General features: G+C 39.3%; 1 protein-coding gene across 1 annotated transcript in view; it reads left to right on the top strand.

The window, feature by feature from the left end:
* Positions 1 to 117: 117 nt before the first annotated feature.
* The window catches only part of loco (regulator of G protein signaling family member locomotion defects), a 131510-nt gene continuing 116329 nt past the window's right edge, over positions 118 to 15298 (top strand). Inside the window, exons 1-3 of the mRNA XM_073077547.1 lie at positions 118 to 736; positions 2519 to 4038; positions 4551 to 4766. Of these exons, the coding sequence (XP_072933648.1) occupies positions 331 to 736; positions 2519 to 4038; positions 4551 to 4766 (2142 nt within the window). The 5' untranslated portion in view covers positions 118 to 330. The remainder of the gene's footprint in view (positions 737 to 2518; positions 4039 to 4550; positions 4767 to 15298) is intronic.

Consider the following 15298-nt stretch of genomic DNA (forward strand, 5'->3'; position numbering starts at 1 on the left):
ACATTTGTTTTTTTAACCGACTTCAAAAAGGAGGTGGTTATTTAATAATGACGAAGTGATGCGTAAAACGAAAAAATCAGGTTTTGACACCCCGTTTTTGAACGCACTCAAACTTTCTAAACTAAACGTCAAGTCAGTTACAAAGGCTTCGAAACTTTCTTGCTAAACTTTTAAATTCTTGTTTTTCTAGTTTTCTAAGTATTGGAATTGCCGTGCGGGTGCGCCGTTTCATGGAATTTAGTTTTTATTTGTTACAATGTGTGTTAGCTATACGTGATCCTTATTTATATGGAAGTTTGACGTGGTTGAGTGTGTTGGTCGAGTTTTGCGATGGTGCCTCAGCAGCAGAGGAGGAGGCGACGTCGGGCTGCATTGTCACGTACAGCTGAAAGACGGGTGGTGGTGGCTCGGGGCGCTGGAGGGTTCGGGTTTACGATAGCTGGGCAGCGGCCGTGCGTAGTTTCCGCGGTAGCGGCGGGTGGGCCGGCGGAGCGCGCGGGCCTGCGGGCTGGAGACGCGCTGCTGGCGGTCGACGGTGCTAACGTAGCACGAGTGCCTCACGCCTCAGTGGCCCGGCTGGTCGCAGCAGCGCCCGGAGCGATCTCCCTCAGCGTAGCACCGCGGGAGTCGCCGCCGACTGATACCGAGGACACTGAGCCGGAAGAGAGAGCCAGGACGCGGCGTAGGTACCCGCCGCCAAGAAGAAGGCCTCAGCCCACTATGATGCATCATCCAGGTATGGTATATGTATATTATAACTATATTTTTATGGTGATGGGCAGAATTAAACTTTGGAAGCCTGGTAGTGGTGGTAAACTAACCATAAGTTAATCATACTTATAGAATAGGATACATTGGAAAGGGTATGAAGAGCTATATAGTTTAAATGTAACACATAAGTGGCTGAAGTATTCAGTTTTATAAGACAGAGGGTCTGGGTTCTAAAAAAATCCTTTGAATACAGATAAAGTTTTTGTGGCTTTATGTATAAATTAATATGATTATCTTTAAAGGATATTTAATGTTTTTTCCTAGCACATCTGCAATCAAGTATAAATATCTAGATCTAAAGTGTTCTTAAATATGAAATTTCTTACAATTTTGGATAAAGTGATGTTATACTCAATACTGAAACAACACTTATTATTTGCAGATTAACCCTCGTCGATACAGGTATGTGCAGAATAATAAATGTGCACATTTATTCAACAAGCACTGTATTGTTTTTGTTGTACATAATTCATTCTCACTCATTCTATATTGTGTCTTGTGTTAAACACATTTGTGTTGTTATTTATTAAATAGATATTCACTAATTATGTTTCATCTCTGTTGTGCAATTTTTGTTTGCTTATGCACTGGACTAATTATTTTACTTGTCACCTCATATATGTTACCTAGTAACCGCAACCTGCCACCAAACTGCTTTATGCTAAGAATAAGTATGGAAGTGGTTATCTCCCCAGTTGACCCTTTTTGGTTTTATTAGTAACAAATCGTCATAGTCGTAGAACAAAGACAGATTTGACAAATATGCAAAATTCGCTTTTTATCATATTTGGGCAACATGTTGTCTAAATATTATTACTGCATTACAGAAAATATGCTATGTATTTTAGTTTTCAAATGAATCAGTCAGTATAATGACGGATTTGAAATGCGCTCATAGTCAATGACGTTTCTGAATAACTTGAAATGGCTGCCCTGTAAAGTTTAGTATATGTTAAATCCGACTTAGTTCTATGACTATGACGAAATATTCCTTACGATTATCTCTATTTAATTTACATTTATAAGTTAAGTTAGAGGTGGTAGAACCCTTTGTGGTTCGACTCCGGCGGCACCACCGCCGCACCTATTTCTACCTAATAACAGCAGTGTTAGGCGCTGCTGTGTTCCGGTTTGAAGGGTGTGGTAAGGGAGACAGACTTTTCCGAGGCGTTCCAGCTTAGTCCTCAGGGGTAGCGGCGCATCTGTGGCCGACCTCAGGTAGGAATATCTAATCCTATCTGGGGTTGATTACAGATGTCCATGGGCGGCAGTAGCCACTTACCATCAGGTGGACTGCATGCTCGTCTGCTACTCTTATATTATAAAAAAAAAAAAAAAAAAAAAAAAAAAAAAAAATTATCCAAGGCTGTAATAATACTTGCTTGCTTTTACCATTAGGCGTGTAACACCAATGATATAACTTCCTGAGGTATTGGTTTAATTTTTAGAGTGAAACATATAGGGAAATCAGGCTTTAACACCTGAAATATTAATATTATCTTATAAGAATATGCTAGTAAGATTACTATTATACATATTTCAATAAAATTAAATTAATGTTACTTATTCACCTCTTTAGTTTCACTAAAATGGGTTATGCTATCACTCATTCTAATATCAAGACCTGTATCGAATATCAATCTCACTCACAAGTGTTTTGTGTGAATGTCACTTACAAATTGTAATTTACATGGAAAAATGATTCTTGTTGTATACATATAATACATTAATTGTTTATATTTTTCAGGATGCCAAGCAGCACCCAGCACTTCAGGAGTGAATGAAATCATTCAAAACCTCACGCGAGCGCAGCTCACACCGAGCCATGTGGCCCGCCTTGAATGTCGGGCAGTCGTCGGTTATTTGGGGACAATAGAAACACCGCAGGCATCAGCGGCCGCTGCGCCTAACAACGTCCGTACCGCTGTCCGCAAGTTAAGACAAGAGAGGCGGTCCGCAGCACCTGTGTTGCTGTCTGTACTCCCAAACGCTTTACTACTTCGACGCCCGAGCGGCCAAGTTCTCGCACAATATCAACGCGAAAGGATCGTTTTCGCTGGTTGTGGTTCCGACGCGGATCGACGATTCTTCGGTCTGGTGACCGCGGCCGAGTTATCGGATATGGAGGCGGAAGCGTCCCACAGTTGTCACGTGTTTGCGGTCGATCCGAGGATGGCGGAACACGAAGCTCATATCATTCGAGCGAGAGAGTTCCAAATCACGTGCACGAGAGACCCGGTCGCCGAGAGATGCTTAGAGTTTCCACCTTCAGCTGAATATGTCGTTGGAGTTATACGGGGAATGTATTCATTGCCAGCTGAGGAATGTGCTAGTCCTGCTTTGCAGCAGATATCGAAATTAGCGGTAAAAGGTGACAGCCCTGCCTTAGGAAACTTCTCGAGGTCTAACCGACCAGTATTCCGAGCGCCACGAGATCGTAGGCCCTGTAGACATCAGGATGCGAGGATCGACGCGCCTGAGTTCGTCGCGAACTCGCCGCAGCCGAGCAACCACAGCGAGGTGACGACCACTTCGAGCAACAGCGACTCTGGCATCGGCTTCCACAATGACGGCCGTAATATCGCGGATAGAATTCTCGTGGTTGATTTCGCTGGTCATCCTCAACATCAACCGAACCGCTTTCGCCAAGAAATGCCTCCTCGACCAGTGGGTTTAGTTGGATGTAGCAGCTTCGACACCGACGGCTCGTTTTTGTCGAACACTACTCCAGTTGTAGATGGGTTCGGCGGGCAAGGACGTCCACTGAACCTGGATGACGTGATCCTCAACGCGAACGAGTTGCCGCGCCACGTCAGCCCGCGGGAGGACGACAGTTACAACTACAACAACGTGTACGGGAACCTCCCGTCTAGTTCGAGAAGCTTTAACGGGGCGGTCTACGATCAAGTCTACACTGAGAACGAGGGACACTATGAGTTTATACCTTCACATCTAGAGATGGACGAAATAGACCGAGTAGCGGAGACATTCAACTCCGTGGAGATATATGAGGAAAGAGCGAGACAGTCGGTCTATCAGTCGAATGAGTCGGTGGAGAATGTGACAGTGATCTCAGGGACTAGTAAGGCTAGCGTGGATTCTGTCTCGATGTATTCGTCTCGGAGTCATGAGGAGGCGAGGCCATCCCGACGGAAACACCTGCAAGCGTCGTTGGATGATATGCTGGTGTTGGGGCTACGGGATCCTCCGCCGCCAGATGACAAAGATGAAGGGAAATTTGTTCATCCTGCAAGCGTTAAATGCAAGGTATGTAAATATAATCTTATTTTTTTCATTAAGAGTAATTAAGAAATATAAGGTTTAAATAATCTTCAATGACGACTTGCTTTACTTTTGTAGGGACCAGGTGAAAAAAAATCTTGCATTGGTTTAATCTTTAGTTGTAAAGTACGATAAATTTAAGAAATATGACATTTACATTACATACATATATAACATTTACAGTTGTAGAACTTGCAGCATGTTTCAATAATTTACATTGATTGTAACCAAGAATTAAACAAGAAACCTCAGGCATGCACTTCTGATTTTTCGACAGTATGTGCGTGTTAACAATTAAACAATACCTTGGTTAGACAGAAAGAAAACATGGTGAAGAAACGTCTACGCTAGAGAGTAAATAAAAAATCTCAAAGATGTGTGTACTCTACTAATTCGGACTTGGCCAGCGTGGTGGATTATGATTATGCCCCTCTCACTTCGCCGACAATGAGATAGTATTAATGATGACGAATACAATACCGTTCTATCTTTTCCAGGTGCGCAAAGCGAAGCCACTAAACATCCTGTCTAAGACGCGCAACATGCTGTCGGGCAAGACCGCGCGGGCCGGCTCGCCCGCGGGCCGCCGCCGCGCGCTCAGTGCGGGGGGAGTGGGTGCGGGGGGTGGGGGTGCGGGCGGGGGTGCGGGTGCGGGGGGCGAGGGGGACGGGCTGCACGCCGCCGCCAGCGAGCCCGACCTGAGGGACGCGCAGGTAAGTTCACAGTGTGCATGTGACGTAACTTTACTAACGAATGTTTGGATTTTCCATCAATTCGCGTTGTGTAACTATGCCAGAATTTTTAAGGAAAAATGCGGCCCACTTCCAGCAATGCGATTGTGAGATTTGTGTGTGTTTTTTTAATGGAATTTATGTACATTCTAAAATAATGTTAAGATAATACGAGGGTACGTTTTTAAGTTCGCGGAATGAGGGACAAGGAGCGAAAATAAAATGTCAAAATTATTTTTCTTTTTCTACATATTCTCCTGCAAGACGAATGCATTTTTCAGATCTTTGTATTAACTTATTTAAACCCTCATAAAAAAATGTTTTGTCCTTGTCGGAAAAATACGAGGAAATTGCGTCCTTTACTTCTTCGTCTGTAGAAAATTTCTTTCCACGAAGCTCTTTTTTCATTTTTGGAAAGAGATAATAATCGCTGGGAGCCAGGTCTGGACTATAGGGTGGGTGATTTAAAATATCAAAGCCCACCTTATGCAGGGCAGCCAGTGCAATACGGCTCTTGTGTACGGGCGCATTGTCGTGCAACAGCAGGACACCTCTGGATAATTTTCCTCGTCTTTTTTCTTTGATGGCTTCTTTTAACCGCTCCAAGATTGTTGCGTAATATTCTCCGGTTATAGAGACACCTTTATCTTTGTAATCTATTAACAAAATTCCTTCTGCATCCCAAAAGACTGTCGCCATGAGTTTGCCGGCCGATTGTGACACCTTAACTTTTTAGGAGGTGCTGTACCCTTTTTATGCCACTGCATGGAGTCTTGTTTAGACTCAGGTTCATAATGGTGAACCCAAGTTTCATCTCCAGTGACAATTCGATTCAGTACAATATCCTTATCTTCTCCACAGAGGTTCAAAAACGCACGGGAACATTCAACGCGCTGTTGTTTCTGAGGCGGCGTGAGCATTCTCGGCACCCACCGCGCGCTGACCTTAGTCATGCCAAGATGGTCATGCAGAATTTTAAAAATGGTTGTATCCGATACTCCAACCATTTCTGCAAGCTGTTTCTTCTTTAGCCGAGCATCTTCCAGTACAAATTTTTCGACTTCCGCTATCGTTTCCGGAATGGTCACCTCAACAGACCGTCCTGGTCGTGGGTCGTCTTCAAGTGAATCCCTGTCTTGCTTAAAAAGGTTGTTCCACTTGTAAACCATCGTTTTTCCAGGGCAAGAGTCCCCGTAAACCGATGACATCTCTTCCATTATGATTTGCACAGACTTTCCTTGCTTGGTAAGGAACTTTATAACGGCGCGATGCTCGATTTTCTCCATACTTCCAATTTTCTTCCGGATTGAGTTGTTTAATTGTCGATAGTTTTAAAACTAATGATGCAATTGTGATAAAACTTTATATTTATACTATTTATGAGTCACTTAACACGTACCGCCCTTAACGAGCCCGCTATCCCCCCTCCAACCCTGCCATTCCGCGGACTTAAAAACGCACCCTCGTACTAATAACCTGATAACATATTACCATCCGCAAGTATCGTAGGTGATATGGATAGGATACCGGCTTTACAATGGTGTGTGTTCTGATGAACTGTTCGATCTGGTGCCTACATCACCCTTCCTTCATTGCACCACTCGCCGAAGGATGAGGTTCTATCCACATCCACTTGACCCGTGGCGGTCCTCCACGGTTCGGTTTGCACGGTCATTTTTACCGCGTAAGTGCAAAATGTAGAATGAACTTCCTCCTGAGGTATTCCCTCAGGACTATGACATGGGGGTCTTCAAGAGGGGTGTAAAAAGAACTCTCCTTTAAAGCCAGCCGTGCATTGGCGACTCCTCTGGTGTTGCAAATGTCCATAGGCGACGGTGACTGCTTTCCATCAGGTAGCCCGTCTGCCTTATCGTTAGGTTAAATATAAAAAAATATACACAAAGACGAATACACAAACATCCAGACCCAGAACAGATCTAAATTCATCATTCAGATAACTTGTCAGGCCAGGGATTGAACCCGGAACCTTCGCGTGTCAGACCGGTATGGGGACCGCTCCATCATGTAGGTCGACAAATTGGACTAATTTGGAACAACCTTACTATTATAGCGTTTAACAAATGCTCTTAAAAGAGAGACAACAAGGAAAAAAAACCTTTAAAATCCCAGACTTAAATCATTACTAGATCATTTGGTCCAAATAAAGAATACCGGCGCTTCTCATTAAATTACAATTTGTTTTGTTTGTAAACAATGAAACCAAGTGCTAACATGAACCATAATTGCTTCAAAACGAATTAGTTCACTACGACTTTTGAAGGTGGTAGAACCCTTTGTGGTTCGACTCCGGCGGCACCACCGCCACACCTATTTCTACCTAATAACAGCAGTGTTAAGCGCTGCTGTGTTCCGGTTTGAAGGGTGTGGTAAGGGAGACAGACTTTTCCGAGGCGTTCCAGCTCAGTCCTCAGGGGTAGCGGCGCATCTGTGGCCGACTTCAGGTAGGAATATCTAATCCTATCTGGGGTTGATTACAGATGTCCATGGGCGGCAGTAGCCACTTACCATCAGGTGGACTGCATGCTCGTCTGCTACTCTTATATTATATAAAAAAAAAAAAAAAAAAAAAAAAAAAAAAACGACGTGGGTTTGTCGCAGGCACATGGGTTTGCACGTGTGTCGTTAAATGACATTTGTCATCACGAGGCAACCCATGCTTGTCTTATCTTAAGTAATAAATGCACAAGAAGTCGTTTTACTAATATACATATTATTTTAACAATTTTAACATTACGTAATTTTAAAATGACTTAAAATGCGTCGTAGTTGTCTTAACAACGCCTGAAAGTTCTTAAAAAGGGCTTAAGAGTGAAATGGAGACGTGGAGTCTATTAATTCGAACGTGGCCAGTGCGGTGGACTATGGCTAATACACATCACATCTGTGAGGAGATCTGTACCCAGCAGGCGTAAAGTAATGGGTTGATGACAATCCCTTCTTACGTTTTCTACAGTAAAATAGCAGCAATGTTATTCTCAGCTTCATAAATTGAAACTTATTTAACAACTTGTACAAGGTGTACTTATAATTACCTTTAAGACGTAAAAATATAGAAACTGACAAGTTTTCATTGTATCTACGTAATTACAGTAACTGTGACTAACAACTGTTGTTGGTCTGTAATAGGAGCGCTGTTGGGTCAGCCCGCATGTCTAATTTACTTCTAATTGACCATTGTCAGCACTACTGCGCATGTCGCGCAATGGTACGTTTCTGAAATAAACGTATGAAATAATTATTAATGATTTTTTTTTTGTTGGTGGTACGGAACGGACTAGCACTTGGCCATTTTTGTTAATAATTTATTATGATAACTAAATAGACATTCATCACTTTTTGTGCTAGGATATTTCTTTAAGTCATAATACTAATTTTGCAATACCACGCAAAACGATATAAGTACACTTTTTTTATAATGTAGCAGAGTAGCAGACGGGCATGCAGTCCACCTGATGGTAAGTGGCTATTGCAGCCCATGGACATCTGTAATCAACCCCAGATAAGATTAGATATTTCTACCTAAGGTCGGCCACAGATACCCCACTACCCCTGAGAACTAAGCTGTAACGCTTTGGAAAAGTATGTCTCCCTTACCACACAATTCAAATCAGAACACAGCAGCGTTTAACACTGCCACAGTATAAGGATATAGATATTTGTACCGTGACACTGCTGTTATAAGTCAGAAATAATACTAAAATATGTTGGTTAATTTATAACTGTTATAGTTGGCATAACTACAAAAACGACTTACAATGACTTAATATACCTGTACAACCGTTTGTTAGTTTACGAAACGTTAAATAATATTCCCGGAGATCAAAGGAGACAGGTTTATTAGATGTTATTGTTCCCTGCGGTCCGTGTATTAGCCTGTAGGATTGTAAAGATGTAACGTTTAGGTTTGTTTAGGCTGTAAATTACAAACAATGTATGTAACATTTGCACAGTACAATTTTACATTACACTGGGTGTAAGGTTTAATTTTTTTTTAAGTTTGCAGGTCCATCTCATGCTGAGTGGTCACTGTCCCTTATGGACATCTGTAATCAGCTTCGAATAAACCAGTGGTTCTACCTGAAGCCAATCACAGATACTTTGATAATTTTAAGGAACCTTCGAATGATACGCGGAACTCTCTCACGATAGAAATAGATATGATGGTGGTACCTCCCCTCGATCCGCACCGGTTCTAACACCTTATAGAAACAACATTTCACCCACGTGTAAGTGCTAGTTTGAACTATTATATAGAAAAAAGTGCCAGTCTGTTATTTCAAAATAATTACGAGTTTTCAGTTCCTATAATGATGTACGATGTGTTTGTCTCGTTATCTAACACAGTGCTTTATTTTTTTATAATCTACCTGGTGTATCAGTGACCACGCCGGTCTAACGCACCAAGTTCCTGGTTCGATACCCGGCTATGTAGATATTATGTGATCAATTTTTGGATCGGGGTATCTATTTACTAGTCTCTGTATGTATCCATAGCACCCACGGTATATTGAATTTTCGTATAGGATCAAAGGTATAGAAAGTTTATAATTATTAATACCATTGACCAATACTATTAGACAGCACTACACATTAATCCTATCAATAGGATCGGGCTCCTGTCGACAGTGCAATAAGGGTCCCCGATATCGTCACACGTCGTTTACGTGTAATGTGTTATATTTTACGAGTGAAATAATAACGACATTTCAATTGTAGTGATGGTGTTTTGAATTTGTTGTGTGCTGTGGAAATTTAATTATGTGTGTGTGTAGTGGTTTTTTTAAGTGTTTCTGTGCATGGTTTTAGGTACGAAATAATTGAACGTTGTTTACGGTTTCGATTAAAGTGATGCCATCAAAAACATAACTTGTAAAAAATACCAAGTCTCGCAACTCAGTTCTTCTACCGTAAAAAGTCGTGAGATCCATGTAATACCAAGTCGGTTAATTAATTCAGTCCCTACTTAAGAGACCTTCTGACTTAAAGCATTATATAACTGCCTTACCTAACAACATCTTACGGGACCATATCAATATTAAAAATCTTTTATGTTTTAAGTAAGTAGATTGACCGGGCAATCGTACTAATCAATCTAATTTAATTTAATATACCTATACTTGTAAGATACATTGTGTTTTCATAGTATCATATCGTACCCCACAAGAAACATTAGAACGATTGCCAAGTCAATCTACTTACTTAAAACATAAAAGATTTTTAATATTGATATGGTCCCGTAAGATGTTGTTAGGTAAGGCAGTTATATAATGCTTTAAGTCAGAAGGTCTCTTAAGTAGGGACTGAATTAATTAACCGACTTGGTATTACATGGATCTCACGACTTTTTACGGTAGAAGAACTGAGTTGCGAGACTTGGTATTTTTTACAAGTTATGTTTTTGATGGCATCTCATTTCTTTTTGTAGAAAGTCATTTTTTTCCGGTACTATTTACTACTGGAATATCAACAACGGATTTTTAAAGCCCACCCTCTGCCTGATGAGCTTTCCATATTTTTGTAGATAGGCTTTTTTTTCTTTTCCGATACTACTTGTTATGTTATCTCTTATTCAATATACTCATAATGTATTTAAACTTAACAGAGGATTAACTTGAATATATGTACGGCACCCACTCAAGTGGAGATTGAATAAATTAACCGACTTGACTTTACATGCATCTCGCAACTTTTTGCGGTATAAAAATTTAGTAGTGAGACTTGCTTTTGTTTACAAGTTATATTTTTTTTAAATAGAATCAATAGCTGCAAAAAAAAGATTGTCACCTTTACTATATTACGCAAAAATATTATAAAGCCGAAAGTTTGTGAGGAATGTGAAAAAGAATAGTTTAGTTCGGTGTTATAATAATCATCTATCTCTAATGGTCATTCATGTCATTTGTAAAACTTTAATAAAATTTAGAACATATTAGAAGCGGAGAAATTTATAAAATGGGCATTTCATAGCAGGCAGCAAACATAAGGAAACTTCATTAAAACTATTGGTAAATTGAAAGATAAATTTAAAGTATCGTTAGAAAAACTAAGTTCATGCCCTCCAGATAGTTCCTTAAATTACAAGTTACATTTTTTCTTTGAAAACCAGACCATCGAAGTAACCGGCAACACTAAGATGAGTTGACAAAGGTTTACTCGCTAGCGACTGCGTAAAATAAATGTATGAAAAAATTTAACAGCGCCTCTGGTGGTCACTCGTAGAACTAAAATCCGTAGTATGAGTACTACGTAACTCGATAGGGAAAAATACCTATCGAAATCAAATCGCTAGCGAATGTCATTATGATCTATTGCCATACAAATTCGTTACCATGAGTCATTAATTTGACATACGTTATCGATAAATACAGTCGATAGTAGTTAAATTATTCACTAGCAAAATTGGGCATGAGAACAGTTTTCTATTTACAATTTAATTTGATATTCTATACTATTTGTGAAATAATGTCGGCAAGAACATATTTAGCATGAAACATGTTAGATGCGGCGGCATATAAGGACGAGCGACGGGAACAAATACCATTTCGAGTTAATATGAGGCGTGCTTTTGCATCGCAAAAGTTTGGAAGGAGTGTTTAGCAAGCCGCAACGAAGATGATACTTGACTTTTCACAAGACATGATAGACTATAAAATATAGATAGATATTATCAAATAAAAATATTAAGGAAAAGTATAATAATATTTTATTCATATTCAATAATATCCATTTTTACATAATGACAATAGATAAATCCTTGCTTTTCTCTTCTGTGGATAAATCCGTCGCCTGGAGACTTAGTATGTAACAGCCCTCCACCGCCATTACCACCTACTCTACCAGGGGTACCGGCAACATTTGGTCGAGATAACGACGCACCACTCTACGATCATCAGTCCTAACCTCATAATGAAGGTTACCCAGTCGTCGTTGGTTGACAAATCCGAACTCCCACTTCACATTTAGGTAGATGTAGCTTTGGACTTTTACTCTATAGAGTACAAGCATACTTCCAACCATACATTCGAACAAGGTGATAACCTTGTTCGAATGCTATGATTGGAAGTGTATTGTAATTTAATCCGGATGATGGAACAGATTTTTTGAATAAGACATGCATGTATGTTCTTACTTCCCGACTTACATGCCGAACATTAATTCATATGGCGATAACCCCTCTGTATTAGGCGTGCGCCTTAGGCGTACCTTTATAGTTAGGAGTTTATCGTAAATACTTCCACTCTCATAAAAATAGTAAGGAAAATTATAATAATATTTAATTCAATCACATCCATTTTTACATAATGACAATCAATAAATCCGTTTCCTGGAGACTTACAGTCATAATTTTAAAAGTCACGTCTATTAAAAACGTTTAAGCACTCCTACTGAGTTTTTATTTTGCAGGGTGATTTAAAACTTTAAATATTCGGCTTGGATACTTGATTTTTTTTTGGGAACTATTATCTTACTCTGTCCTTTCAGTATAATTAAAAAGAGACAGTGTAATGAGGTGTGAAGTTAGGTACGATCATATTTCGATCGTACGGCTTGATAACACGGAATAGAATCGAGTTAACGCAAAAAATATTAGAGTATTTATATCAACACTCTACGCATTTTCCTCGTCTAAGAACAATTTCAAGTAGTAGTAGGCATAATGGATTCGGATATACTGTATGAGAATGAACATCTTTACCCATACTGGGTTGTCCCCATTCTTGGCGATGGTTCGTGTTTATTTCGTGTTTATTATGGAAATATTAAGTCGTCGTATGAGATTAGACGTAATATAGTCAAGTATGTGTTAGCGCATTGGGAAGAATTACAATTTTATACTTGTGATGAACGCGGAGATAGTACACGACGGCCATAGTAAAAACAACTCCCTATGGTTCCGTGTCTGAACTTATGGCGGCGGCTGCTTTGTATCCATATTGTTTCGAGGTTTATGAAAACGGTTTTTTGAGAGGATCATTCGGTGGCGATTCTGGTAATCCGGTGAAACGTTTACGATTTTCTGGAAGTTTCTTAGGCGGTCATTATGAAGTTCTCCTACCAGAAGTGCCTCCGAATGATGTAAATTCGAATAAAAATAATATGAAATTACCTAAAAAGGGCGGAAGACCTAAAAAGGTTAATAACGGAAGACCTAAAACTTCGGCATTATCCCGTTCGGAACAAATCAAAGAGGCAGCGGCTCGTTATCGTCAGAAAAACCCCGTTAAACGAAAGGAAACATTGAATCGTTACAATTTATCATGTCCGGTAGTTCACAGAGCAGCCGTGGCACGTTACACAGCGTCTCATCTCGAACTTCACCGAGAAGCAGTATCACGTTATACTGCTTCTCATCCTGAAGTTCACCGAGAAGCTGTGGCACGTTACACTGCTTCTCACCCCATAGTTAACCGTAAAGCAGTTACACGTTACACTGCTTCTCATCCCGAAGTTAACCGAGAAGCTGTTGCACGTTACACTGCTTCTCATCCCGAAGTTAACCGAGAAGCTGTCCAAAGGAAAAGATCGAACGAAAAATTACAATTTCGGCTAAAAAATATAGAAAAAATCACTCAAGCACTAACGAATAAAATTAAGAATAGGTTAGAAGCGGAGAAACTAATAAAATGGGCATTTCATAACAGGCAGCAAACATTAGGAAACTTCATTAAAACTATTGGTAAATTGAAAGATAAATTTAAAGTATCGTTAGAAAAAGTAAGTTCATGCCCTCCAGATAGTTCCTTAAATGAAAAGTTAAGATGTTTTCTTGGAAAAACAGAGCATCGAAGTAACCAGGAGCCATATTACGCAGAGAGAGCGTACAATTTATCTGTGATTAAGGACAAAGTCATTGAAATTGACGATACAGGAAAAGCAGTCTTTGGGAATGTGAAAAAGCATGGTCATAGTTTAGTTTGGTCTTGTAATGATCTGTGTGCACTAGATGAGAACGTAATCATAAAATTAACAAACATTTTCGAAAGTTTGGTCACCAAATCTGCAGCTCAGTATTATAGAATAATGAAAAAAGAAAAAAATATTAGTATTTAAATTAGATTAACACCTTTAAAGCGCAATTTTCTCGTCTAAGGACAATTTCAAGAGAAATGTATCAAGTACAGAGTATTTTTAACATTCTAAAAGATATTGATGTATCATTAGATAAATCTGACGTAGAAAGAATAAAAGAACATGGAAAACATCAAAAAGTTGGCAGTATTGTTGTGGAAAGTGAAGAATCACATGAAATTGTAGAAGATGAGGTCATAGATAAACATAAGGCTGCGTTTAAATCTCTAAAACTAAAGTGTCTTGATACTCCCAAGCTTGAGTGCATGTCGTGTATAAAACTTTGTTATTCCAGAGATATTTCATCTATTAACAGATTAAGAAAAGGTATAGACACCAGTATTTGGAATAATCTTCTCAATTATTACAAAACCAACAATCTAGATCATAGCCCTTACATTTGTCACTCGTGTTTACAAAAAATTAGAGCAAATCAATTGCCAGCAGTCTGTGTTTTAAATGATTTATACGTTAGTGCTGTTCCACCCCAGATAACCGAGTTAAATGACTATGAAAAGATATTAATTCAACGCGCCAAAGCATTTCAGGTAGTAATGCTAATGACTCCTGTTGCAAACCGACGTTTACTTAATAGGAATATGGTGAAAAAAGTAAAAGGCAGAACTTTTCACCTTCCTTTGCCTCTTCAAGAAACTTTGAAAAAGTTATCTAAACCAGAACACCCGATTACTAATCCTGAAATGTATATTATGGTACGAGGTATGCCAACAAAATTAAAAATAGTGTGGGAGGATATTGTAGACATCGATAAGGTTTACCGAGCCTTACAATATTTAAAATGTGTAAATGCTCTTTACTCTCAAATACAACTTCCACATTCACCTCAACAATTGATTGATTATATTAACCGAGAGGACAATATCCATCATGTAGTCGACCAATTAGAATCTCAAGTAGATAACGTTGTAGAAGGAAACGATGGGCTACTAACACAGATTACATCAGAAAAAGAGGCTGAGTATGAACAATATACTATTTACCCCTTGCATGAAAGGAGGCGAAACGCTCCTATTCAGAACTCTACCAAATGCTTAAAGTCAACGCTGTTCCAATTGATTCTAGAGATAAAGATTTAGATGTAAAGTGCTTTCCAGATCTTTTTGTTGACGGTAAATATGGGCAGTTTCATAATCGGCAACAAAAGTTAACATCTAGTGAATATATTAAAGCAAGACTAATGTTAAAACACTCACAATTCCGTCTAAATCAACAATATTTATTTTTTCTACTTAATGATGCTAATATGCGTCAAATTAATTCAGGTATTTTCTATAAAATGAATTGCATTAATCAAAAAGAAAAAATTACAGCCGAAAAGTATTTTGAGATGCTTAATAAAGATGAGTTAGAAGGTGACTTAACAGCGATATTTGGCAAGTTAAGGAATACGGAGCAATTTAGGA

Source organism: Epargyreus clarus, unplaced genomic scaffold (assembly GCF_041222505.1).
Source record: "Epargyreus clarus isolate Ecla_fem2 unplaced genomic scaffold, WU_Ecla_fem_2.2 ptg000010l, whole genome shotgun sequence".
NCBI classification, from domain to species: domain Eukaryota; kingdom Metazoa; phylum Arthropoda; class Insecta; order Lepidoptera; family Hesperiidae; genus Epargyreus; species Epargyreus clarus.